The following is a 26,021-nucleotide window of genomic DNA, read 5'->3' as shown; positions in this document are numbered from 1 at the left end:
ACTGACACTTTTGTGTTCGCATTCTGTTTTGTTCCATACCACAGCAAAAGATGATCTCAAAGTTTCCATAAACAATAGGGAATAACAAAAGGTTAGAATTTAAAAAAGGTTAAAATACCTACTGTTGCCACGTTACTGCGTCAACCACAGAACCACCGTTTTTCATAAACCTGTGAAAGAGAGAGAAAATATAATCAGTTTATATCAGTATTTTATGGAAGGTTATTATTATAGCACTGGAAAAACAGTCTGCTCCGATATCAGAATTGACTCTTATACAGAAGAACCGATAGCCAAACACACATGACTGCATGCATGGCTAACAGGAGGTGTCTGTTTATTTCACTGCTGACACTGATCTCTCAAGCTGTGAGTAAATTTGTGCAGAGAGGAGTTTACCAGGGAGCTGAGTAATCTTAATCAAACGAGGGAACAAAACTCCTTATAGGGAGCAAAGTTTCTAAACAGTTGTTCGTGTGACGGCAGTTTCACACAGAAAAACAGCGACCACCCTTTCTCTCCAAAACTCCATGCCGTCCCATAATTCCCCTCTCGTCTCCCTCTCTTTCTCTTTGTCTGTCCGCTGAGTTAAAATTGCATTTATCATTTCCATCTGAACGAGACTGGTAGCAGCAAGGGGTGGCGTCTCGTTCCGAGGAAGACCTTCGACAAAGCACTTGTGGTTGTAATACCAAGTTTCATTTCAGCCTGCCAAAGTTATGACTGCTCAAAAGCCCCCGCAGGAAAACACTAGACGGCTTATAGCGGCGCACCTAAACTACACAATACAAATCATACAGAGCAAAGAAACGGATGCCAAAAATATGACAGAAAGCTATAGTGCTGGCCCAGGTTTTCCTTCTTGAAATATAATTTACTTGAGAAGCAATATTGCATAAGATATCGAGGCTTCTAGTTACTGGTTCGTGATATCACGTTATGAGTCATTTTATTTCATGTTTACAATGTAATTGTTACAACAGGTTGTTACAATTTTTAGATGACACTGAAATTTCACAATTATGCATTCTATACAATAACTATTACAAATACAAAAAGAGCCCAAGCTTAATGTAGACAAGTAAACAATTAGTAATTAAATAACACATAAACTAACTACAAGCTAATTTTGTAGTTCTTATTTTTCTTTTTTAAAACCTAAATCTCAATTACGAGAAAATAAATCTTAATTATCTTAGCTTCCATTGCAATCAGTTATTTTTACTATTTAAAAAAAAATATAATAAAAATTTTTTCGTATTTTATATATACGAACACATAACTGTTAGAATGTAAAATAATATTATAAATTATTTTATTTTCAATACTTGCATATTGATTTAAATATAGTTTTACTGTTGTTATAATATAATAATATGAATACATTTAAAATATTCTAAATACATTTAAACAGATAAAAAAAAAAATATTGACTACTGCCATGTGTCACGGTGCACACACGAGGGAGGAACCAGGAACACGCAGACGAGGATAGAAACTCAAATAACATACTTTACTGAACATCAAGACAGGACATGGCATGACAGGACAAGGCAAGGCAGATATGGACATCACACACCGGGGTTAACGAGTAGACCAGACGAAATCTAACTAAACAGACAGGACTAATATACACAGGTAAATCATAGATAACGAGACCAACACGGCTAGACAAGAATTAACTAATGATTACATTTAACAAGGACAGGAAACAAACCAAATATGGGCACAAGAGGCAGGAACACATGACACACACACAACAGTTCCCTGACATAACTCCCCCCTCCCGAAAGGCTCGTCCCGAGCCTTAACAGTTCCATCGGGGAGGGGGGGTGGGCGCTCTGGAGGCCTCTCAGGACAGACACGGACCACAGGACGGGGACCTCCAGAGCGGAACAGACAGACAGGACCCATGGCAGAGCAGGGAGCTCAGGAGGCCATGGCAGGTGGTAACTGTGGCCATGGCATCCTTCTTCGGCCCACCCACTCCACCAAGAGCTCTACTACCCCCCCCAAAATTTCCATGGGGAATCCAGGGGGTATCAGGAGCCCTCCGGGGCTAGACAGACAAAACACGACAGAAACCCTCCAGGGTCAGACAAACAGGACAGGACATCCCACAGGAACCAGAAGCCCTCCTGGGCTGGCTAGGAAGCTGAGTCTTCCTCTGGGCATGACGAGGAGTCAGGGGCCCTCACAGGGTCCCTCAGCAACCTCCTCCACTTCTGCGACAGGGGGGGCAAGCGGCTGCGACTGGCCTCCATGGCCACAACTCAAGGAGCCGCCTGCCCCAGACGAGTCTCCATGGACAAGACAAGGTAAGTTTAAAATGTTCCTGTGGGCACAACGAGACATACATATGGCACTCCTGGCCATGACGTGTGGACTAGATCCACGGAGAGGGTAAAGGCGACCGATGGGCTTGAGTCAGCGGCAATCCGGCGGGCTTGAGTCAGCGGCAATCCGGCGGGCTTGAGTCAGAGGCTGGCCGGCGGGCATTGAGTCAGAGGCGGATCGGCGGCGTGCACAGGGAAGCCGCGGACGGCGGCGTGAATAGGGGAGCCGCCGACGGTGGGTGGGCTTTCCCCACGGACGGCGAAGTGATCTCCCGCGATCGGCGGGTTGCATGAGCCGCGGACAACGGCGAACTTCTCCCGCGATCGTCAGACTGCAGGGCTCGCGGCCAGCGGACTCGCGGTAATCCTGCCGAACTCCCATGCCGACTTGCAGTGGGCTAAGGCGGGATGTCGAGTGGCGACTTCCATGCCGCGAGGGACAAACAAAACAGGAACAAACAAAAAAACTTTTCAAAAACGGAAAACAAAACAAGGTGAAGGGGCGCCGCTTACTGTTTTGGTCTGGTCTTCTGTCACGGTGCACACACGAGGGAGGAACCAGGAACACGCAGACGAGGATAGAAACTCAAATAACATACTTTACTGAACATCAAGACATCAGGACAGGACAGGACATGGCATGGCATGGCATGGCATGGCATGGCATGGCAGGGCAGGACAAGGCAAGGCAGATACGGACATCACACACCGGGGTTAACGAGTAGACCAGACGAAATCTAACTAAACAGACAGGACTAATATACACAGGTAAATCATAGATAACGAGACCAACACGGCTAGACAAGAATTAACTAATGATTACATTTAACAAGGACAGGAAACAAACCAAATATGGGCACAAGAGGCAGGAACACATGACACACACACAACAGTTCCCTGACACCATGACTACTATACTAACTGCTTACTGCAACCCAACCCCCCCCCCCCCCCCCCCCCCCCCCCAAAAAAAAAACCTTTATTATCCAAGTTAAATGTCAATGGGATAAGAAAATTAATTTATCAGAAAACTAAATTTTATCCGATAAAAATACATAAAGACATTAATATATTTAAATAATGTTTACAAAAAAATGAATTTCTGCTGTGAATGAAAAAAATCCTATTTTGTTTTCTAATTTTGGGAGCTTTGTGTTTGTCTTCCCATCATTCTTGTTGATTTCAGTGTGTGTGTGTGTGTGTGTGTGTGTGTGTGTGTGTGGGCATGTTTATGTGATTTATGAGGACACACATTTGTATAATGACATGGGTATGACAGAGGTATTACAATATGAAGGTGGTTTATGAGGACACTGCCTATGTCCCCGTAATTCAAAAGGCTTAAAAAACATACTAAATGGTGTTTTTTTGAAAATCTAAAAATGCACAAAGTCTCCTGTGAGGGCTAAGTTTAGGTGTAGGGTAATAGCACACACAGTTTGTTCAGTATAAAAACCATTACGCCTATGGAGAGTCCCCATAAACCACAAAAACCAACATGTATGTGTGTGTGTGTGTGTGTGTGTGTGTGTGTGAAGGTGTAGACAGGGCCTAGTAAGCCGCTGGTTGCAAGAATGAGGAAGCTCTGGTCAGGCACTGACAGATTTATTTCTGGCTCTGTCACACTGAAATTACAACCAATTAGTATCCACTCATAGACGTCATTATTCTACAAAACCAGTTTTTGAAGAACAGCAGAAAAGCACAAACAATGTTAAATGAACACTCACAAATGAATTCCAGAGGTATTTATCTCAGACGTCATTAAACCACTATTAGAAAAATGTGGTCTTAATACTAAGCACATCAATACTGGCACTGTTTTAATAAGCTCCTGTCATAAAAAAAATATGTGTTTAGAAGCATAAGGCTGGCAGCGTTGCTCAAACCTTCTTTTTAAAACCACACACTAAATGATTGAGACAAGATTCTCCTTTTGAAAGAGAATTTAAGGGGAATTCAGTCATGGGTTTTCGATTAATCATTTGTTGTTAATTAGAAACGGTTGATGTTCGAGATGTACATTTCAGTTAGTAGGTTTTGAACATCCTTATTGTTCCTCATTGTAATTCATAAACAATTGACTCCTATGAATCATTCAGAAAGACTCGCTCACTGAATCCATCCAAATGCTTTTTGATTTACCGACTGCAAGTTATTACTTCTATAATGTCTCACTGGAAACAAAAACTGACACTATGTTGAACTTAATGCTCAGAAGTTTCTGAACTCTTGCAGGAGAGAGTGGGAGGAACGAGTAACACGCAGGTGGAACATTGCTCTGTCACGCCATTAATAGAGTGACACTTTATTTATCTGACGGTGAGTTTCAATGGTGCTACAGGCCCCTGGACTAACAATCCACATGGAGCAACATAAACACGACTCAGCTATGTGCTCCTCCAGGCAGGCGGACAGTACTGCGCTTTCTTAAACAAGATCTCTTATACGAGCCATTAAAACGAGTCCAACATCAGATAAGCCTTTCTGCAAACACCATGCCATAAACCTGTCATCATGCCTTTTCACATCGAAAGTGCAAAACGCCACAGCCATTCAGAAACATATTGGAGACTATCTACATACAGTTAAACTGCTTACATTCCCAGCATGAAGAATGATAATCTGTCTTTTTTAAGTTACATCACAGCCAAGAACCGTTATTCACTACTTGCCGAGTAAAAATTATGTCATCTACATTACTATTCAAAATTTTGGGGTCAGTCATTTTTTTTTGTATTAATTAATTAATTTATTTTTTGTTTTTGCAGAAAAAAATCTCTTAAGCTCACCAAGGCTATATTATTTGATCAAAAATAGAATATTGAATACTGAATAGAATATTGCTGTAAAAACAGTAATATTATGAAATATTATTATAATTTAAAGTAACTATTTAATATATTTTCTTATCTACTAAAGGCTTCAAAGCTAATAAAATCATGGACTAAAAACCTCACAACTTTAATTTTGATATTCATAAATATATCAAATGTGCTAAACGAAGTTGAAAGTACAATATATCTGACAGCATTATCAAAATATCCAGAATACTTGTTAAACCAACACACAAAGAGAAACCTATTGAGTTTCCTGCACAGCTCTGCAGAAACAGATTCGGTTTGTAATTTATCACTCTCCACATACTGTCAAACATTTAAATAAGTGCACACAGGGAGGCCGTAATATTTCTGAAGAAACGATAGAGACACTCACCCATCTAGTAACAGGATTGCATTTTTTCGAGGACGGCCGATGTTGGGCCCGTAGAGGTTCGCTCGGCTGTAGAAACGCACAGACTGCAGTAACGTCTTTAGAAGAGAATAATCCTGAGCCAGACAAGAGCTGTTGACTGATCGGGCAGCCATTGTGCGGTAACTGTTGGGCTCTGTGATGGGAAATAAAAAAAACAATGCATGATAAGACTCTAACTAATTAAAGACGGCTTATTAATTTAACTGGAAAGTCAGTATGAGTCAGTATGATTTTTTAAATGGTTTTGAAAGGCTGCACTTATTTGATCAAAAATGCAGGAAAAAACAATAATATTGGAAAATATTATTACAATTTAAAATACCTGTTTTCTATATGAATACATAAAAATGTAGTTTATTCCTGTGATGGACAGAATTCCTGTGAATTTTAGACAGTCATTACTCCAGTCTTCAGTGTCACATGATCCTACAGAAATATTTGTATGGAAGCTTTTTTCTGCAATTAAAAAAATATATAATAATAATTAAAAAATATAAGTGAGACTCACAATTCAGATTTTTTTTTTCTTTTTCAGACCTGTCTTCTCTTCTAGAAATTGCAAAAAAAAAAAAAAAGAAACTGAAAAAAATTATAAAATGTCACAATTTCCCTTTTTATTTTATTTTATTTTATTCTATTTTATTCTATTTTATGGTAGAAACAAGCTTCAATATACTTTTTTGTTGAAAACAGTTGCTTAATATTTTTGTGGAAACCATGACACATTTTTTCAAGATTCTTTGATGAATAGAAAATTCAAAAGAGCAACATTTATTTAAAATTAAATTAATATAAAAAGAGATGTAAAATGTCATATTTGATCAATTTAATGCATCACTTTTTTTTCTTAACAATCACGGTCAATAGTAAAACAGCTGTGTAAAGATCCTTCAGAATTTATCCTCATATGTTCCAGCAAAACTTGTATTTTAGGGGGAGCTATCCCTTTAAGACTTCTGAAGCAACCTGACACCCAATCACAAGCGAATATGCAAACTGTCTTTGAATTACGACCTATATTGTGGTCAGCGCTTTGTAAACTATTTAAACAAGGCAACACTTTGGGAGGTGCACACTTGAAATCACAGCGAGAACGTTACAGAAGTCAAGTGGCAAACTTTATAAACATCGCAGCCTGTGTGAGTGTGTGTTTGTGTGTGGGATAGAAACACAGAGATGCTGAGCTCTAGCGTCAGTGCAGTACCGGGCCAGGCAGAGGCCAGTGGAAAATATTGCGCTATCATTTAAAACAAAAAAGCACAAATAACACAGTCATTAAATACAATCATGAAATAAATCATCACAGTGCCCGTGCATCACTTTGTGTCACACTGGCACGGCCCACTCGATAAACATCCACCCACAGCTGAAAATATTTCTCTTTGTTTCATTTGGACTCTTTGTTCACTTGAAAGTGTTTGTTTTTTAATTAACAGCTCTGTAAAATCTGATTTAGTAACAATTTTTAAACATTCAAATGGCTGTTCCAGTATTAACATGCTTTTTTTAGAGTCAGCAAAATGAAAAGATTCTGCTGAAAGAATAACTTCTTAACTGGTATTACGTGACAGATATTAAATTCTGATATTATTAATTTTCATACATTTTACATTCAATACTAGCTTATTGTGCTGCTTCCTTTGTCTCGTATGACAGTCTCTGAGTGAAAGCAGCGATCTGTACACCTGCAGCTTTTCTATGCAAACAGCTAGTAAAGTTTTGACACATGCAACATATAGCAATAAACAAACGATTAAGACAATATACGGTTTGTGTACATTCTTAAATCGCTCTCTGGTATTTTTATAGGTTTAGTGTTTAGTATGGAAAGTGTGCGATATTTCAGGCTACACATGCTGTCAGTAACATAGCTTATATTCTGTCTAATTTTATGCAAGGAACCTATATCATCATAAGATCATAATTATTCAAGTCAAAGGTTTTACACTGTTTGGATGTTTATAGAGAGACATTTGATACAAGGGCAACATGAATGGGGGCAATTTGCAGCATGTCTGCCACAGGACAATAGATGAATGAGTGCTTAGAGCAGATTACAAAGTCACCAGGTGTCCTTTTGGATTCTGCTTTGTGAATTTGTCTCCTGACATAAGCTCTATTCGAATGGGATCCGTTTTATATGAAGAGGTGGGGTAATGTAATAATGATGAGAGCTTCCCTGAGATTTTTAAACCCATGTCGATCATTTATTGCGTGGTAAAGACTGCTTCTGTAAAAAATAAAATTAAAAAAATAACTACAATTCTCTGTTCTCAGCTTATCCAGATGTACATCAAGAACTACAAGTGTCTCAAGTGTATGGTTGTCAATGAGAAGACACTAGAAACGAAATATAGCTGCTGAGTGCGGATCTAAGGGCCTTCTCTCAAATTTAGCATTTTCCCCTCAAACTCAGAGAGCATTTCTTGCTGGAACATAAATAAATAAACAGAGAAAGAGACAAAGGACAGTGACAAATAAGCTTGTTTCAATATTTCCTATTAATCCCATCATGCTTAATATTTCCTGAATCCACTGCGGTGAATGAATGCCGTCAGAGTGAGAATCCAAACAGCCAATAAAAACATCACAATAATCCACAAGTAATCCACACGACTCCATCAGTCCATCAATTAATGTCTTGTGAAGTGAACAAAGCTGTGTGTTTGTAAGAAACAAATCTATAATTTCTGTCTATTTACAAAATATGAGTGCATAATCCATAATAATGCTTCCACCAGTGAAAAAGTCCATCCCCTGCTGTCCTCACATCAAAATATGCCAAAATATTTGCTTAGAAATGTTTTGCTCATAAATGGTGCTTGATCTGTGCATATTTCTCTCCTGAAGCAACTATTTGAAATTAAAAATGTCTTGATGGATTTGTTGGGGTGGATCAAAATTGAAGTGTGAAGGTTTGAACCTGTAATCTTTTAGTTAAACAATTGCGTACAAATTAATCACTGCTTGATGGGATGGATGCTTCCTTTTTCTTTCATAAGCACATGGAAGTACAACCTTCCATGTCACAGACTGATATCATATCAAAAATATAATTTGTGAATCTGCAACAGTAAGGACTCACCATTGCCGAGCTCCCAGGAGATGTTGTATTTTTTGCCAGCGCTGTATTTGAGCAGACTCAGAGCACTGGAGGAGTTCCATGAGTTGTCAGGGTTTCTGTGCAAGGCATTCAGCCCAAAGATCAGGTGCAGTCCCGCGCAGTCGGCAAAGTTGTAAAGTTTGTCTAAAGACCTGGCTGGGAAAAAGCCAGACACAGCTGTAACATAGATACTTTCATTTTTTTATCATTTTAGTTTGGACTCTTGTATATTGACTATATAAAATACATATACACTGAACAAAATTATAAACGCAACACTTTTATTTTTGCCCCCATTTTTCGTGAACTGAACTCAAAGATCTAAGACTTTTTGTATGTACACAAAAGGCCTGTTTCTCTCAAATATTGTTCACAAATCTGTCTAAATCTGTGTTAGTGCGCACTTCTCCTTTGCCGAGATAATCCATCCACCTCCCAGGTGTGGCATATCAAGATTCTGATTAGATAGCATGATTATTGCACAGGTGTGCCTTAGGCTGGCCACAATAAAAGGCCACTCTAAAATGTGCAGTTTTACTGTATTGGGGGGTCCAAAAACCAGTCAGTATCTGGTGTGACCACCATTTTCCTCACACAGTGCAACACATCTCCTTCGCATAGAGTTGATCAGGTTGTTCACTCCTCTTCAATGGCTGTGTGAAGTTGCTGGATATTGGCAGGAACTGGAAGATGCTGTCGTATACGCCGATCCAGAGCATCCCAAACATGCTCAATGGGCGACATGTCCAGTGAGTATGCTGGCCATGCAAGAACTGGGATGTTTTCATCTTCCAGGAATTGTGTACAGATCCTTGCAACATGGGGCCGTTCATTATCATGCTGCAACATGAGGTGATGGTCATGGATGAATGGCACAACAATGGGCCTCAGGATCTCGTAACGGTATCTCTGTGCATTCAAAATACCATCAATAAAATGCACCTGTGTTCGTTGTCCATAACATACGCCTGCCTATACCATAATCCCACCGCCACCATGGGCCACTCGATTCACAACGTTGACATCAGCAAACCGATCACCCACACGACACTATACATGCTGTCTGCCATCTGCCCTGTACAGTGAAAACCGGGATTCATCTGTGAAGAAAAAACCTCTCCAAAGTGCCAGACACCATCGAATGTGAGCATTTGCCTACTCAAGTCGGTTACGATGACGAAATGCAGTCAGGTCAAGACCCCGATGAGGACGACAAGTATGCAGATGAGCTTCCCTGAGATAGTTTCTGACAGTTTGTGCAGAAATTATTTGGTTATGCAAACCGATTGTTGCAGCAGCTGTCCGGATGGCTGGTCTCAGACGCTCTTGGAGGTGAAGATGCTAGATGTGGAGGTCCTGGGCTGGTCCCGGTTGGATGTACTGCCAAATTCTCTGAAACACCTTTGGAGATAGCTTATGGTAGAGAAATGAACATTCAATTCACGGGCAACAGCTCTGGTAGACATTCCTACAGTCAGCATGCCAATTGCACGCTCCCTCAAAACTTGCAACATATGTGGCATTGTGCTGTGTGATAAAACTGCACATTTTAGCGTGGCCTTTTATTGTGGCCAGCCTAATCATAATCATACTGTCTAATCAATATCTTGATGTGCCACACCTGTGAGGTGGATGGATTATCTCGGAAAAGGAGAAGTGCTCACTAACATAGATATAGACAGATTTGTGAACAATATTTGAGAGAAATAGGCCTTTTGTGTACAAAGAAAGTCTTAGATCTTTGAGTTCAGCTCATGAAAAATGGGGGCAAAAACAAAAGTGTTGCATTTATAATTTTGTTCAGTGTAATTATATCAAATTATAAAATTGATACTACTATTCTTCATTTTATTGATATTACATTACTACTAGTGCTCTTATTATTATTGTTGCTAATTATAATAATAAAATATAAATTATTATAATTAATAACATATTTTTGTTCTTTTTTTATTGCACTTTAAAATTTTAAACTTTAATTTTAAATACTTCAAAAGAAGAATACTCATGACTGGATGAATTTAGGAAATATTTTGCTCTTTTGATACATAGGGCAAAAGCTAACATACAAACAGAGCAGATTAAAGGAAATAAAAAACAGATATGCATCAAAGAAAGTTTTTCCATTTTAAATCTGCCCGACAGACAGACATGATAATTCTGATTCTGCTAATGGACAGCCATTGGCCGATGTTTGGAAATTCTATCTGTTAAGAGCAGCAAAAATAAACACAAATATTTCACTACCCTTTGACTTCATTTCCTGTGTTTAAAAGAAGCAGATGAAACCATGAGAGACGCACATGGAGCCTCATCTTGTCTGTGATGAGAGATTCTGATCTAAAGGTCATTTTTGAAAAAGTGGATACTCCGTTATTTTAAGTAGGTGCCACAGTAAAGCCTTGGCTTATTTCAAAAGTTAAGCCAACTGTATTTTTCATTTCAAGAAGCATTTAGAACAATGTCAAAGTCCCATCTTCCACAAAGGTCCCATTCTCTTTCTGTCTTTGTTTATTAAATATGTTAGCTAATTTGATTATGCTTTCAGTTACCAATAAAAGTGTAGTACAGCTTCAGAGAACACATTTTACTGTGTTTAAACCCTTTTTCACAAATTACATGCCAAAATCAGCACAGAAAATGTGAAAAAGGTTTGCAGATTCTGTCTGGGCATGGATTCAAGCAGCTAACATCATAGACTTGTCTTGGCATTTCTGCATCGAAAAAACGCATTTGCTATTACATCTGTTCAGATATTAAATTTATTCGATAAATATTTTTGACTGCGGCATGGGCGGAAGTTCTATTTCTCTCATGAGCATTCATGTACAGATCAAAACAGAATCACAAGAACAACCTAAAGGCAGGTAACCAGTCAGCACGGCTACCAATTCAAAGACAGAAATGAGCATTGGCGTGACTGATAAACTTCAGTTTAATCATCTTTATAGCTTTTATCACAATTTGAAACATCAACACTAACGCCAAAGTGTCATGTCTTAAATAGCCTACGTAAATACTCTAATCACATGTACAGATGTACAAAGATCCAACACCCAGCTTCCCTGGGTACCAAACTATAAAAGCTGGTCTTTTAAATCAGCAGGGAAATGTTCCAATTACAGACTCGTTAAAATATTACCATAATGAGGTCAAGATTACGTTTAATTCAAACAAGCAGTCAAACCCCAATGACGGACCTTTTATCACTCTTACTTAACAAGCTTTCAGACATCAAACAAATGCAGTTATATGGACTTGTTTACTAGAGTTAAAAGCTTTAATACAGTAAGCATGCCATTATATATGTATTCATTTTTGTTTTTAGTTATTTATTTTTCACAATATGTTGGACCACCTTGCCGCGTCTATGGAGAATTGTGGGAGTTCTGCTTGTTGTGCAGCCTTTAGCACTGTGAGGTGATTAAAACGGCGCAGTATATCAAAGACAGGTGGATGGAAAGCAGGACTGTGCTGTCAGGGCAGAGGAGGAAACAGATCCAGATGTGGGTTCGTTCCTCAGGTAACCCACAATCTCCCTCCTCGTTGTACTCTGGATCAGGTAGAGAAACAGCAGAGGAACCAAGCTAAATGTGCTTCAATCATTCGTAAATGCAAGGCTAGTTTGCAATTTATTTTAAATATTAAGCATGACTATTATCCAGTCATGCAGTCTTGTAAACAATAAGTTAATAAGTTAATATATCCTGATATGACTAGTTTTCTCCACCAACAAAACTAGCTATGACAGAAACACTTCAAACACTTGAGAGAGGCAGACAGACAGACAGATAGATAGATAGATAGCTCACAGACATAAGGTAGATAGAACACCAGAGCGACAGAATGAAAGATAGAACAATGTTAGAGTTTTCACACACAGTTACTACTGTGCAGTAGTCTGCGTGTTTTTTTTTTGTTTTGTTTTTTCTTTAAGGAGTAAATCTCATTGATAGAACAGCTAGTTTTCCTAAAAACAGCTAGCTTGATCAGTTCCATATTGCTGAGACAGTAATAAGGTAATTAGTGTGCAAGCAGCATCCTGAGCCAAACTCTCCCTAGAGCTCTGGATGGACGAAGAACAACAGAGAACACAAGTATTTCCAGAGACATCAGCTCTTTTGCTCTGTCTTTCTTTCTCTCTCCCTCACTTTCTCTCTCTCTCTCTCTCTCTCATCCTCTCTGTTTCTCTCTTTTTTGACTTTTTTTGCTCTTTATCAGGGGTAAATTTAAATAATGAAAAATGTAAAAGAGACAAGAAAATAATGTTGATTTTAGACAACCGTGAAGCTTTTCTCGCAGGTTAGCCTGCCACCTGTAATTCATTCTTTATCAGTAAATTACAATAGGAATAAATCAATATAGAATAACAATACAGAAATATAACATATAAAAAATAACAATATAGAATATTTGCTTACATTTTTTATTATTATTTTACTCACACAAAGAGCGAAACTCCCAAGATCACATCTCATGTTTTGAATTAGATTTTAGTTTAGTAAAATGTAAATGATTTGAACTCCATTTCTGTGTCACACAACACACACATGCAGTTTGTAAGCAAAACAACAGCAGACTCACACTGATGTGTTTCCACTGCATAACAGAAAAGGGAGTCTCTATAGAAAAAAAGTGATTTCTGGAATATGACATTAAAGGGATATTTCACCCAAAAATGAAACTTCTGTCATTTACTCACCCACAAGTGGCTCTAAACCTGTAACCTTTCTTCTGTTGAGCACAAAAGAAGATATTTTGAAGAATGTTGATGGTAGCCATTGACTCCCACAGTATTTTTCCACAATATTGAAGTAAAAAAATATCAAAATATCTATCAACAGACAAAAACACACACAGGTTTGGAACAACTTAAGGGTTAGGGTTAGAGTAAATGATGACAGAATTTTCATTTTTGGGTGAACTTTCCCTTTAAGTATTTCTAGTATTAACAGCCATAAATCATAAAATGGGCATCATGGGTGTGCCATTGAGTATTATCACAAACTAAATGGTCACGAAACCTAATTTAAATAACAAGCATGTACAATTTGTTTTATCAAAATGGTAATTAATATGCACAGAACAACCAAACTAGTTAAATTGTCTGGTTTATGTCAGATTTATTGAAGAGAAAGTATTTGTGTGCCTGTTACTGTGTTTGTAACATGCATCAAGCACCACAGATGTCTTTTTTTCAAACAACGGACCTCATTCATGACACACAAGCAACATACTTTTTTGGAAATTGTTTATAATGATGTTCTGATGTAAATTTTGGGGTTCATGAAAGTCTTTGTATTTGAAAAATATCAGTTATTACATCTGCTTCTATTCATATATAAAGGCAAGTAAAACATCCAAATGTCTTGTGTTCGTTTAGACACTACGTTTTGATAACACTATAAATATATAATTAAAAAAAAAATATTTCACTGATAAACAAAAATGATTGAAAACTGTATTGTCCATTTTTACATACACTATTAATCTGAGCGCCAATGTAATTTGTCTGCAAGCTTAACACTTTTGTTAATAAAATAATAATAATTTTTGAGCCAATTAGTCTCTTTAGCATTTATGCAATATACTGCCAAACCTGTGAAGGGAGTGCAAAGGATTCTACAGCATTACTATACATGTGATTCACATAATAATTCATGGGTGGAAATTATATGAATTACGAATGAGAGTACAGGTGCACACTGTTTACAAATGTGTAAAATACACTTTTAACATCAAATCTGTGATTTATGAATAGGCTTTTTAGGAAGGCCCATTTTACGCACAATTTCCTCCACACTCTTGCATATATTTCTGAACGTTTCATGAATACGGCACAATGAGTGAATAGTGCACTTCACCGGCATTATAAATCTACTCGCACCTCTGCTACACAACACTGCACATCTTAGCTAGTGTGAACACCGTAGTTTGGTGCCAAGATAAATATGCACCACATACTCTGCTTTCGTGTGCTGTGTGAAGCAGGCCTTAGTTTCAAAATGCTGCCAAGGAGCTCTTCAATAACTTTGGCTAAAATAGTGCAAGTATGAGTATGAACGCATGGATGTATTTAAAAAATTGGTGCCTTTGAACTCTCTTGGAGTCGACTGTGTGAACTTTTGTAGCAAGTTCAGCAACTGCTGAACCCAATGAGTAGAGCTAAAGTGCCGGATCCCCCCTCTCCCAATGTAATGGAAACAGAAAGGGGTCTGGATATTGTCAGGGTAGCTATCTGATCACAGACATAAGACTCCCATAACAAGCTGGACTGCACCAGAGCGCTACGGCTCATTTCTGAGCCAGCTTATTTCCATTTATGACACGTGATTACCTACAGCAACTATCAGGACATGTACACCCAAAAAGAGATCAAAGCACTTCCATACCAGGAAAACATCTCTGAATACATCTCTATAGGGCTCTTTCCATAGAAGTTGCTTTCAAGAGGAGGGAACAACTGCGAGAAGTAAACTGCATGTTTTGTATCTTATAAATAAGCTATAAAGTCCAAGTAAAATTCATAAAAAAAATTTTTATCTCCCTCATTTATATTTTGATTTGTCACATCAGATGTTTGGTCCCCACTATATGTTTAAAAGAAACTAGGCTATATGTGGCCCATTTCTTAAAATGAATTTAAAAAAGGCCAGATTGCTTTTATAATCATACGCCACATGTACACGCTGTTCACATTCCTCACCATGTAATCAATTTTAATTGCACGCAAGCCCCTCTCACAGAATCCCATTACATGGGATGCAATTACATTAATTACATGGGATGCATTCTACAGCGTTCATATCAAAAGGACAGTGGAGAAGTCGTGTGGGCTCATGTTACACCTAAACAAAGGAAATGTACACTTGTACACTACTGAACACTTCAGACCAAATGATGAAGCTGCTTACTAAGTGAGATATGCCAAAAGAGCAATGCAAACAAATTTGGCTAAGTGGATTTTGATTGTACAGTAAAGATAACAGATAAATGATAGGAAAAAGTTTAAAAAATCTGTGTGCTTTAAATCAAAAATGACTTGTCTGCTTAAATTGAACTACAATATTCATATATTCATATAAAAGTTAGTTATGTCTATCTGAAATCTGAAACACATGACAAATGAATAACTTATTTATAACAATTTATAGATAGTGACCCCATTAGCAACAGCAATAATCCTTAAAATAATTACAAAACAGCATTATCTAATATTATCAGAGTGGTACGATCTTAAAAATAATGGTTCTTTATTGGAAATGGCAGAATCTTTAACATCAATTCAATCTTTCCATTGCACAAAAGGTTCTTTATAGAGAAAAAAGGTTCTCTGGAGAGACCAAAATAGTTCTTCTGGAATCATTGAGAAAATTCCATTTTGAAACTTTTGTTTTTAAGAGTGTACTTTGCAGGCATTAAAACTAATCAAGGGTTTACAACGAAAACAATGTGCAGGGAGTTGAATCAATCATTCACTTTTAATTTGTTCATTTAGCTACATGAACTGTCTAAACACACCGATTAACTTGAATGAATCAGACTTTCCGCAGCAATTTGGATTCATCCAAATGACCCAAATCTATTGAATCAGTCCACTCCAAAATTTGTTCAGATTAGTTGATCGATTCGAGTGATTTTACGTTAGTTACTCCAGTTGGTGGCAACAAGTAAGTGCATTATATTGTGCTATGAGCTCATTAAAACACTCAACCGAAATTTGCATCATACTGTACACTTTTTTCCTACGAATGACAACAAAATCAACTATCGAAAAACAAAAATAACCTAAATCATTTAACAAAATACTTACCTCATTTTAATTGCATATGGTCATTGCAAGAAGTGATTTTGGTTAACGAAATATGAATCAGTGCATGGAAGTGAATGAGAACGATTCGTTCACCACCTATTCCATCAAAAGATACGAAAGACCATCATTAATTTAAGCATGTGCTATTGCTCTCAAGACACAGTTTAGTCGATATAGCCACAGACCACTTACATGTCTTCATACGGTGTAAAAAATGAGTTATCACTGGTTTCACGTGGCATGTTAAGCTCTCTGTTGCTAAACTGTGAGAGAGCTTTCCAGTCATTGGAAGTTAATGCTATTATTTAGCTTATTTTAATTCCCAGCTCTCTTTAAAGCAATTTCAAGTTTAATTGTTCAATTGCAGTGGAAAAATAACCATGGCTAATTATGACTAATGACTACGGATGCCAGACAAATCCTCGGTTTGTGAAGAGGACGGATACCATCCCGACCCTCCATCAACGCTCCTTTCGAGTAAAAGAAAACACCACATCACTATGTGCATTACTTAGAGCTCATTTTTATAGGCGCACGCTTTTAAACCATTACAACAGCGACCTGCTAAGTAACTAAAACGTTAAACAACAAGTAATATGCTGTTAAATCATAATGAATGGCTTCCATTTAATTTTTCAACCACACAAGCTTGCTGTTATTGCAGCACTTAGGAGCAAGACTCAATCCCACCGCGCATCAGTTTTAGGAGGGATCGGTTTGAGGCATTTCAGAGACCCCATCAAAACGTTCCCGTGATGTACGACAGGCTTCCCTTCAAAATAAGTGCTAGGAAAAGGGGTGAAAATATGGTTTCAATAGTCGGGCTATGCCTGTCTGTAGCACACGGTCCATGTCACACAAACCCAAGTGCACTCGTGTTTATAAATACAGAATTACACCGAGACCCTGGTTTGATAGGGCTCAATACACACTCAAAACCGCTCAGGTCAAACCACTTTTGTGTTTGGGAAGAATGCAAACTATGAAGACACCTGTTTTTAATTCAATATGGCTAGCTTGGACTGCATAGCTATCTATGTGCTTTACATCTTTATGGTTCCTATCGTGCATCGAAAAGTGTGTAACTTGCACACAGAAGGCCACATTATTTTGTGTGCATACGCATACACACACATACATGCGTGAGTATATACATGTCTGTGCGTGTGTGTATGTGTACATGTGTCTGGCCATGTGGTTGGCAGTGAAGGAGAGCAAGAGCTGACTGATATGTTAACATCTCAGAACACACTCTGGTGTATAAACATCCACACACGTTTGTGTACACTAATTAATCTTCCCCGTGAGGCTGCCTCATGCACAAGCACATGGTTTGGGCAGTGCAGGACTGCCGCGCTGGACTTTGATTTCCTGCTAGTGTCAACAGTCTTGGGCGCAGGACTGATTGGAGCTGCATTTGATGAATTCAAAGACGAGCGTGTGTGCCAAATTACATCAACCGCTTTAAAATGTCTTATATAAGATCCAAATTCAAACCAAAACCACTTGTGGGGGCAAAGTTGACCAAGAGACTGTACCAAGAGTTTCTAAACATGTCCTTCAAGTATTAGTGTTGAAATGCATTATTGTGACATGAAATCAGACCTGCGATAAGAATCATAAGCCGAAACCTAAAAATGTAAATATCTTGTCTTCCAATTTGAATCTTTCACATTGAGATTTTTTTTTTTTTCTCGGATGTAAAATACTTTTACTGCCTTCAAGACCTTCTGGAAAGTTTGCACTTATGAACTTGAAAGTCATATATACCGCATACCTTGTAGGGTTGGTGAGATTTGAAAACGTTTAAAAAAAAAAGACTCCATTCACTTGATCAAAAACACAGTAAAAAATTATATTGTAAAACATTATGAACATATTTTCTATATTAATATATTTGATAATGTAATTTATTCCTGTGATGGCAAAGCTGAATTTTCAGCAGTCATTATTCCAGTCTTTAGCGTTACGTGATCCTCCTAATATGCATTTTATGATTTGGTGCTCAATCAACATTTCTTATTATTATCCATGTAGAAAACAGTTGTGCTGCTTCAAATTTTTGTGGAAATCGTGATAAATTGTGTTTAGGATTCTAAGAGAAAACAACAGCATTTATTTGAAATATAAATATTTTGTAACATTATAAATGTTTTTACTCTCACTTTAATCAAAAAAAGTATTATGTCTTAGAACATATCATTTCAATCAAAAATTCAATGTCAAGATTGTTTGAATATATGAAGATGTGCTTGCTTCTTCTCACAGACATGGAGAGCCAAATGCTAGTTTTATGTCGCCAGACTTTTCACGGTCAGTATAAGGTCAAATCCAGTTTCTAGTCTAGATGGAAAAATTAAAAGTGACAGTTTGTTTTGTTATGTGCCATATAAAATCATAAAGGCTAGTTGAATGCAGTTGTTAAACTGCAGTAGTGAAAATAGTGATAGGATGAGTTCAATTCAATCAATTCTTTTTAGTGAATCAGATAAAGCAAAATCTATTTTTAATTGGTTCAAAACTCTGATTTAAATAAAACAGTATAACAAGTATATACACGTTTATGACTTAAAGGCAGCATATTTCATAATAACAGATCTTCAAAGAAAGAGAGAGTTCATCATCAGTCAGCATAATTATTATATCATCATTTGAAAGGTTTAAAGAGGTTTGCATTTGTTTGCAGTGTCAGTGAGACATGATAAGTATGGGGACATAGGAAGATCTGTCAAAGGTTTTCATTTTAATTTATGCACAGAATTGATCAGGTGAGTATTGAAGAGCCACTGGCTACAATATAATCACTGCAAGTAACTGCAAAAATAATGCAAAACCTGTTGTCCAGCAATCTTTGAGGATAATAAAATTATGGCATGATTTGATAATCATAATCTGATGCTTGACAAAGGAAACAATTACAGCATAGCACTAGAAACAATGGGTTTGATTCTTAGGGAACCACATTAACTAAAAAATTAAATAAATGTCTATTTTGAATGCAATGCAAGTTGTTTTAAATAAAAATGACTGGCAAATGCATAAATGTGACCCTGGTGGCGTATTACAGAAAGATCCTAACTTTAAAATCTTATCTTATCTGTTTGTTAACCATGGTTATTTCAGTTAGGACCACATTTAGGACAAAAGCTATTACAGAACAGCATTTCCTAAGTGCGTTATCTTATCTTAACTACAGATAGGAAAGGGGTATTACAGAAACCTCCTAACTTGACAAAAAACCCTAAAAACTGTCTTAACTTTAGGACAACCCCACAGCTGTCCTAACTTCAAAATTATTTGAAAGCTAACGGAAAAAAACACTTACAACTGTGCTGTCCGACAATGGTATTACATTTATTAATAGTTGAAAATGAAGAACAAAGATGTTTAATGGTAGAAAGACTCTTGGAGGACTCTGAAGATGTTATATTTTGGTAATTACAGACTGCCACACAACATATTACAGTTAGCACAGAAACTGCAACCAGCATTATAGAGACCAACAAAATTGCCACGGAGCATTACTGGTGACTAATGCCTTATGTTTTTTTTCAAAAGGCGATTTTCAAAGTGAAGTAGCTTTTGTTTACCTCATCACTAGTGTTGGCTGCTTGGTAACAGACCTGAGAGTGGATTGTTGAGCTTGATTATGCCATTTAAGATTTCCTTACTAGAGATAAGATACTATTTTGTAAGATAGGATAAGAATCCCAAATCAAGTTAAGATTTGCTTCTGTAATATGAATTTGCGAAAAATCCCAATTTAACATATCATATCTTAAGTTAAGACCTAAGATAAGAAACTTTCCGTAATACGCCCCCAGGACCACAAACCAGTCTTAAGTGTCAATTGTCTGAAATTGAGATTTATACATCTGAAAGCTGACTAAATAAGCTTTCCATTGATGTATGGTTTGTTAGGATCGGACAATATTTGGTCGAGATACAACTATTTGAAAATCTGGAATCTGAGGGCGGAAAAAAAAATCAAAATATTGAGAAAATCGCCTTTAAATTTGTCCAAATTAAATTCTTAGCAATACATATTACTAATCAAAAATGAAGTCTTGATATATTTACGGTAAGAAATTTACAAAATATCTTCACAGAACATGATCTTTACTTAATATCCTAATGATTTTTGGCATAAAAGAAAAATTTATCATTTTGACCCATACAATGTATTTTTGGCTATTGCTACAAATATACCCCGGCGATTTAAGACTGGTTTTGTGCTCCAGGGTCACAAATGTGTAATAGATTCAATTTTAGCTTATCCAATAAGAGTCATAACCAAATACAGTAGTTTTTACAGTAGCAACTCCAATACCATTACGCCAAAAGGAAAAAGGACAACATTTTTATTTGTCCAGCCATATGCTAAATCATTTTCACAGGCCATTCTCATCTCAGGACTGAGCAGCTCCTTCACATACCTGCCAAAAAGATCCTAATTACCTACTAATGCCGTAATTACACCATGATCTCTTTAAAGAGACAGCGCAGATAAGAAGGGTGAGGCACTGAAAAGCCCTTGAGCTGTTTTACAGCACCTCTTCAAAGGATTTCCTTCTTCAGGCAACAGAATCAGTGCAGCCCGTCCTTCACAGAAAACATACAGATCGCCTGCCTTCGTCTTTCAGCTCTGTCAGAGCTACAGGAACGGTTTCATTTACACGCAAGCCACTCTCACACAAAAGGAACCCCAGTGACATGTTTGTTTGTGTTTTTCAGCTCTAAGTGACAGGATGTTTCATGAATCGTCTTTTGGCAGTAAATCATCGTCTGGGAACGTAAGCGCTTGTAATAATGCGGAGTGTATAGATTTGAGGGAAGAAAAAAAAAACATCTGCCCGGTTAGCTTAGCTGGTCCTCTCCAATAAAACCATCTGAGGCTGAAAGAAGATGAGTAGACAGCGCTGACTTGAGACATGAAGCGTGAAGGATACAACGTACTATGCAAAATTCCCTGAATGGCAAGCAATAATTCAAAACAGCTCTCTGGTCTCAGAACAAATGCTCTTTGTGATTAAATACCGCACCGTTCAAGAACATATAATTTCAACGCCAAAAAAGATGGGGAAGATAGTATATGAAGATGTGCTCGTTTCCCCTAACAGACATGGAGAGCACAAAGGTTAGTTTTATGTTGCCAGCATAAGGTCAAATTCAGTTTTTGGTCTAGATGGAAAAATGAAAAGTGACAGTTTGTTTTGCTATGTGCCATTTGAAATCAAAAAGGCTAGTTAAATGCAGTAGCTAAACTGCAGTAGTGATCTTTTGAATATATGAATATATATCATTTGCAAAAACAGATAACTCCGTGGGGAAGTCGTGGCCTAATGGTTAGAGAGTTGGACTCGTGATCCAAAGGTTACGGGTTCGAGTCCCCGGCCGGCAGGAATTGTAGGTGGGGGGAGTGAATGTCCAGCGCTCTCTCCACCCTCAATACCACGACTGAGGTGCCCTTGAGCAAGGCACCTAACCCCCAACTGCTCCCCGGGTGCCGCAGCATAAATGGCTGCCCACTGCTCCGGGTGTGTGTTCACGGTGTGTGTGTGTGTGTTCACTGCTGTGTGTGTGCACGTTGGATGGGTTAAATGCAGAGCACGAATTCCGAGTATGGGTCACCATACTTGGCTGAATGTCACTTCACTTTCACTTTTTAACAATTCTCAAAAATCATTGTGCTTTCCAAAAGAAAAAAGAAAAGAAAAAGAATCCTAAAAAATGGTTTGCACAAATATATTGCGATAATAATGGTGATAATGATAAGAAATGTTTCTTGAGCAAATCTTCATGATTTCTGAAGGATCATGTGACACTGGAATAAATTACTTTTTACAATATATTTAAATAGAAAACAGTTATTTTAAATTGAACTAAAAATTTTGCAATATAACTCTATTTACTGTATTTTTGATCAAATAAATCCACAAGGGACTTCTTTCAAAAACAGAAATCTTACCGACAGCAGGCTCAAAAGGCTTAAAAATATCAAGATATACTATAACCATAATCATGACCAAATTTCTTGATGCATCACATCATTTTCTAAAGAGTCATAATTAACCATTGTCCATGCAAATATTTACACCCCAACTGATTACAGTTTACACAGCGTATGAGTCAAAACACCAAATCCACCACAGAACAAACCACCTGCACCGGTTATCAAATATGGAACTCGTTTTCCAGAAATATTCCTCCACATACGCAGGACACGTTAAAATTCCGAGTTACCGTAATGACTCATCTCATGAGATAAGTCGCTTACCTCAACTCTGCATCAGAGGTACAGACGTAAAGAGCAGTTAGGTCTCTGTAGTAACCGTGTCTGACAGCACTGGAATAGACTTCAGTACTGCGACGCATGTTTCCACCAGATGCTCTCTGAAAAGAACAGAGCATTTTCCCAAGCATTTACCTCAATAAATACCTTCCAAACATACAAGCCATCAAAACATTAGTCTTTGGTTCCCATTGTAAATTATCAAGTAGATCACGCTTACCCTAGTCAAACATGTCAGCTGCCTGAAACAGACATCAGCTCGTCTGACCATACTGCAAAAGTGTAAAAGGTCTACTGAAGCTTCAAAAACAACCTAGAAGCGAAGCAATTTCTCAGCTTGTTCTCACAGACCTCTTTGACTCTATTTGTCTTGCTCTTTGTATTCAAAAACATTATTATGCAATATCAAGGGGATTTCATTCAAATTTGAGGTACACATACACTGAAAATGGATGCAATTTTCACTCAGAAATTGTTAGTAAATTCCACATTTCATTACAAAGAAACAGAAAGTAAATAATGCATGTAAAATTTTGACATAGAAATAGTTACTGCATGTAAAACATAATAGCCTTTGTTTTGTTTACAACTTATGGTAACGCTTTACTTAAAGCCTTTATGTGTAATGCATTACAAAAGTAGTTAATGCATTAATTATGCCTTGTAATGCACCTTATCTCATGAATAATTGTAGTTAATTCATTATAAATTTATAGTTACACTATGCATTTTTAATTCAGTTATAATTATTCATGACAAGATATAAATGTATTACAATGCACATTATTACAATGCATTATAGCCTGTAATAACCATTTATAATGCATTATACATAAAGGCTTTAAGTAAAGTGTTACCATTCTTTTTTCTAGTCTATTCGCAGTGAATGCACACATTCGGACACATACTTAAACGTACAATTTCATCAGCACCTAAAATGCAAATACTTTTTCGTATTTACATCTTCCTTTACAAATATTTGAAAAACTGGCAAATTTGTGCAGGTTTTACAAGGTGGTTGTTTGGTGTGAATTCATATAATGTGATTAGTACAGCACTATTAAGATTCACCACTGAACCTAATTGCAGTGGGGCATAAGCAGATCGTACAAAACCATACAAATGAGACTGTACAAATAACAATTAGTTACCGTTTCGCCAAAACATAAAATGAAAATGAAAGAATTGCCGAGAGAGTGTGTTGAACCAAGTTTAACACTCAGATTACACTATGTGATAATATGCACTAAATTAATATGATACTGTAACTTTATTATAAATACAATAAAATATTCTTGCAGCTCAAACAGTAGACAATGGTGCTAGCAACAACATAGTCATGTGTTCATTCCCCAGGGAAAGCAATAACTGCTACAATGTAAGTGTGTACCTTGAATGTAATGCAAGTCACTTTAGATAAAAGCATCTGCCAAATGCATAAACGTAATATATATATATATATATATATATATAAATAAATCCTGTGCATTCAATTCATCAGCATTTGTCCATCTTTGAAGCTCTGCTGTACATAGTGTTTCCATTGTAAAAGCTGTTCATGTGTTAATATTGCACGTAACACTGTCTATCCCAGCATTATGTTTTAAGAATCTAGAATCACACTTTATGCATAAATACCTCCAAAGAGCAATGGGATCACGGTGGTGACACTGACATTGCCATTATTAAAATGTTCAGCACTCTAAGCGGCTGCAAATTGTGCTAATAACATTAGCCCAATGGGACACTGGCACAGTAGAGATGCTCTGTTGGCCTTATGCTGTGCTCAGTCAACGGGCGCTCTCCATCTGCCTTTGCTTAGAGCCGTCAGGTCTTGTCACTCAAGTTTAAAGTGAACAAAATAAAGCTGAGGGGTTTTGGTTAGCCCCTCCTGACTGGAGGCTGTTTTAAAGCACTCCAGTTGCCACAGAAAACTCAATTCTACTTTTCCTACCCATGTTCCCTAGACCAGAGCAAATTTCATTACATGTTTATGGACTTATAAAATTCCTTGCAGAATACAGCTTTCTTCACACGCGGTTTCATCAAAACTTGCTGAATCTGAGGTGCGCAGAGGTCTTAGCACCGTTGTTGCAGTGCTGACATTTAGCCACATATTTTGGTTTCATCCAGTTTAGTTGATTTCGATTTCAGCTTTCTAATAGTGCACCCTGAGAGGAAACAGATCAACCAATCACAAATCTGCGAATGTGGTGAAAAGATCTGGGCCGCTGACCCAAAGGTTCTAGTTTCAGACCGCAGAAGGGGTATTTAAATGATTGTTCACACAAAACTGAAAACTCTGTTCTTCACCTTTGTGTTGTTCCAACCCTGTTTGACTTTGTTCTGTGGAACACAAAAAGACATATTCAACAGAATTTCCAAGCTGCTTTTTTCCATTCTCTGACAACTGTGGTCACTTTCATTGTATGGAAAAGAGTTGCTTGAGCATTCGGCTTAATAGCTGTTTTTGTGTTCCATGGAAGAAATTAAGTCATATAGCTTATGGGCAACTATCCCTTAAATTAATACTTTTAATATTAAAAGTCTTTCTTTATTATTTTTTTTTTTTAACTATTCCCTTGCCAAAACATCTTAAAATTCCCTGCATTATACTGGGAGAAAATGCCATAAAGTGTTTGGGATTTATTTTTATTTTTTTGCAGTAATATGAATTTATGCTTTAGTCATAATACTATGATATAAAAATATTGTACATGCTGTTGAGAAACAGCGTTTATTCCAAACCTTTAGTGCTTTTGGAAACACCCTCTACCCTAACAAACACTAACACAAGCACACACAAACGCACAATTGTGTTTGGTTAGTCTGAGCAGCAATAGTTCTGCATTCCACATGTCAATATTCAGGCTTCTGGCAAATTCTCTGGATTTACAAATAAACAAATAGCTGGGCAGGAATGAGAGAAATTGGAGACTGCAAATGAATTTAATTTCTTGTTCTTTCTCTTTCAACTAAAAATAGAATCCACTTTTCTAAGTTGCATAAAATGTATACAACATTATTTGTCATCTAACAACAAGACTTTTCGTGGAAAAACCCCCCAGAAATGAAAGCATTTTTGGCTGTTATGCACAGTAGATGCTAGATTTCCAAACATAAGCTTGGCATCACACTCTCTGAGAAACTATAAACAGTGTCAAAGAGCAAAACTTTGGAAATGTTTTTTGGACGGACACCTTCCTTATCAATGGTAATATC

At 37.3% G+C, this 26,021-nt stretch overlaps 1 protein-coding gene across 1 annotated transcript in view; it reads right to left on the bottom strand.

Annotated features, from left to right (window-relative positions):
• Nucleotides 1-26,021, bottom strand: part of LOC306883893 (inactive heparanase-2-like) — a gene marked incomplete at both ends in the record, with an annotated part of 71,576 nt that overhangs the window by 31,426 nt on the left and 14,129 nt on the right. Inside the window, 3 exons of the mRNA XM_079439397.1 lie at nt 123-170; nt 5,553-5,724; nt 8,677-8,850. Of these exons, the coding sequence (XP_079295523.1) occupies nt 123-170; nt 5,553-5,724; nt 8,677-8,850 (394 nt within the window). The remainder of the gene's footprint in view (nt 1-122; nt 171-5,552; nt 5,725-8,676; nt 8,851-26,021) is intronic.

This window comes from Barbus barbus, assembly GCF_936440315.1.
Source record: "Barbus barbus genome assembly, chromosome: 18".
In the NCBI taxonomy this organism is placed as follows: Eukaryota; Metazoa; Chordata; class Actinopteri; order Cypriniformes; family Cyprinidae; genus Barbus; species Barbus barbus.
Note: the sequence above shows the minus strand (reverse complement) of the source record. Positions and strands in the feature narration are given on the sequence as shown.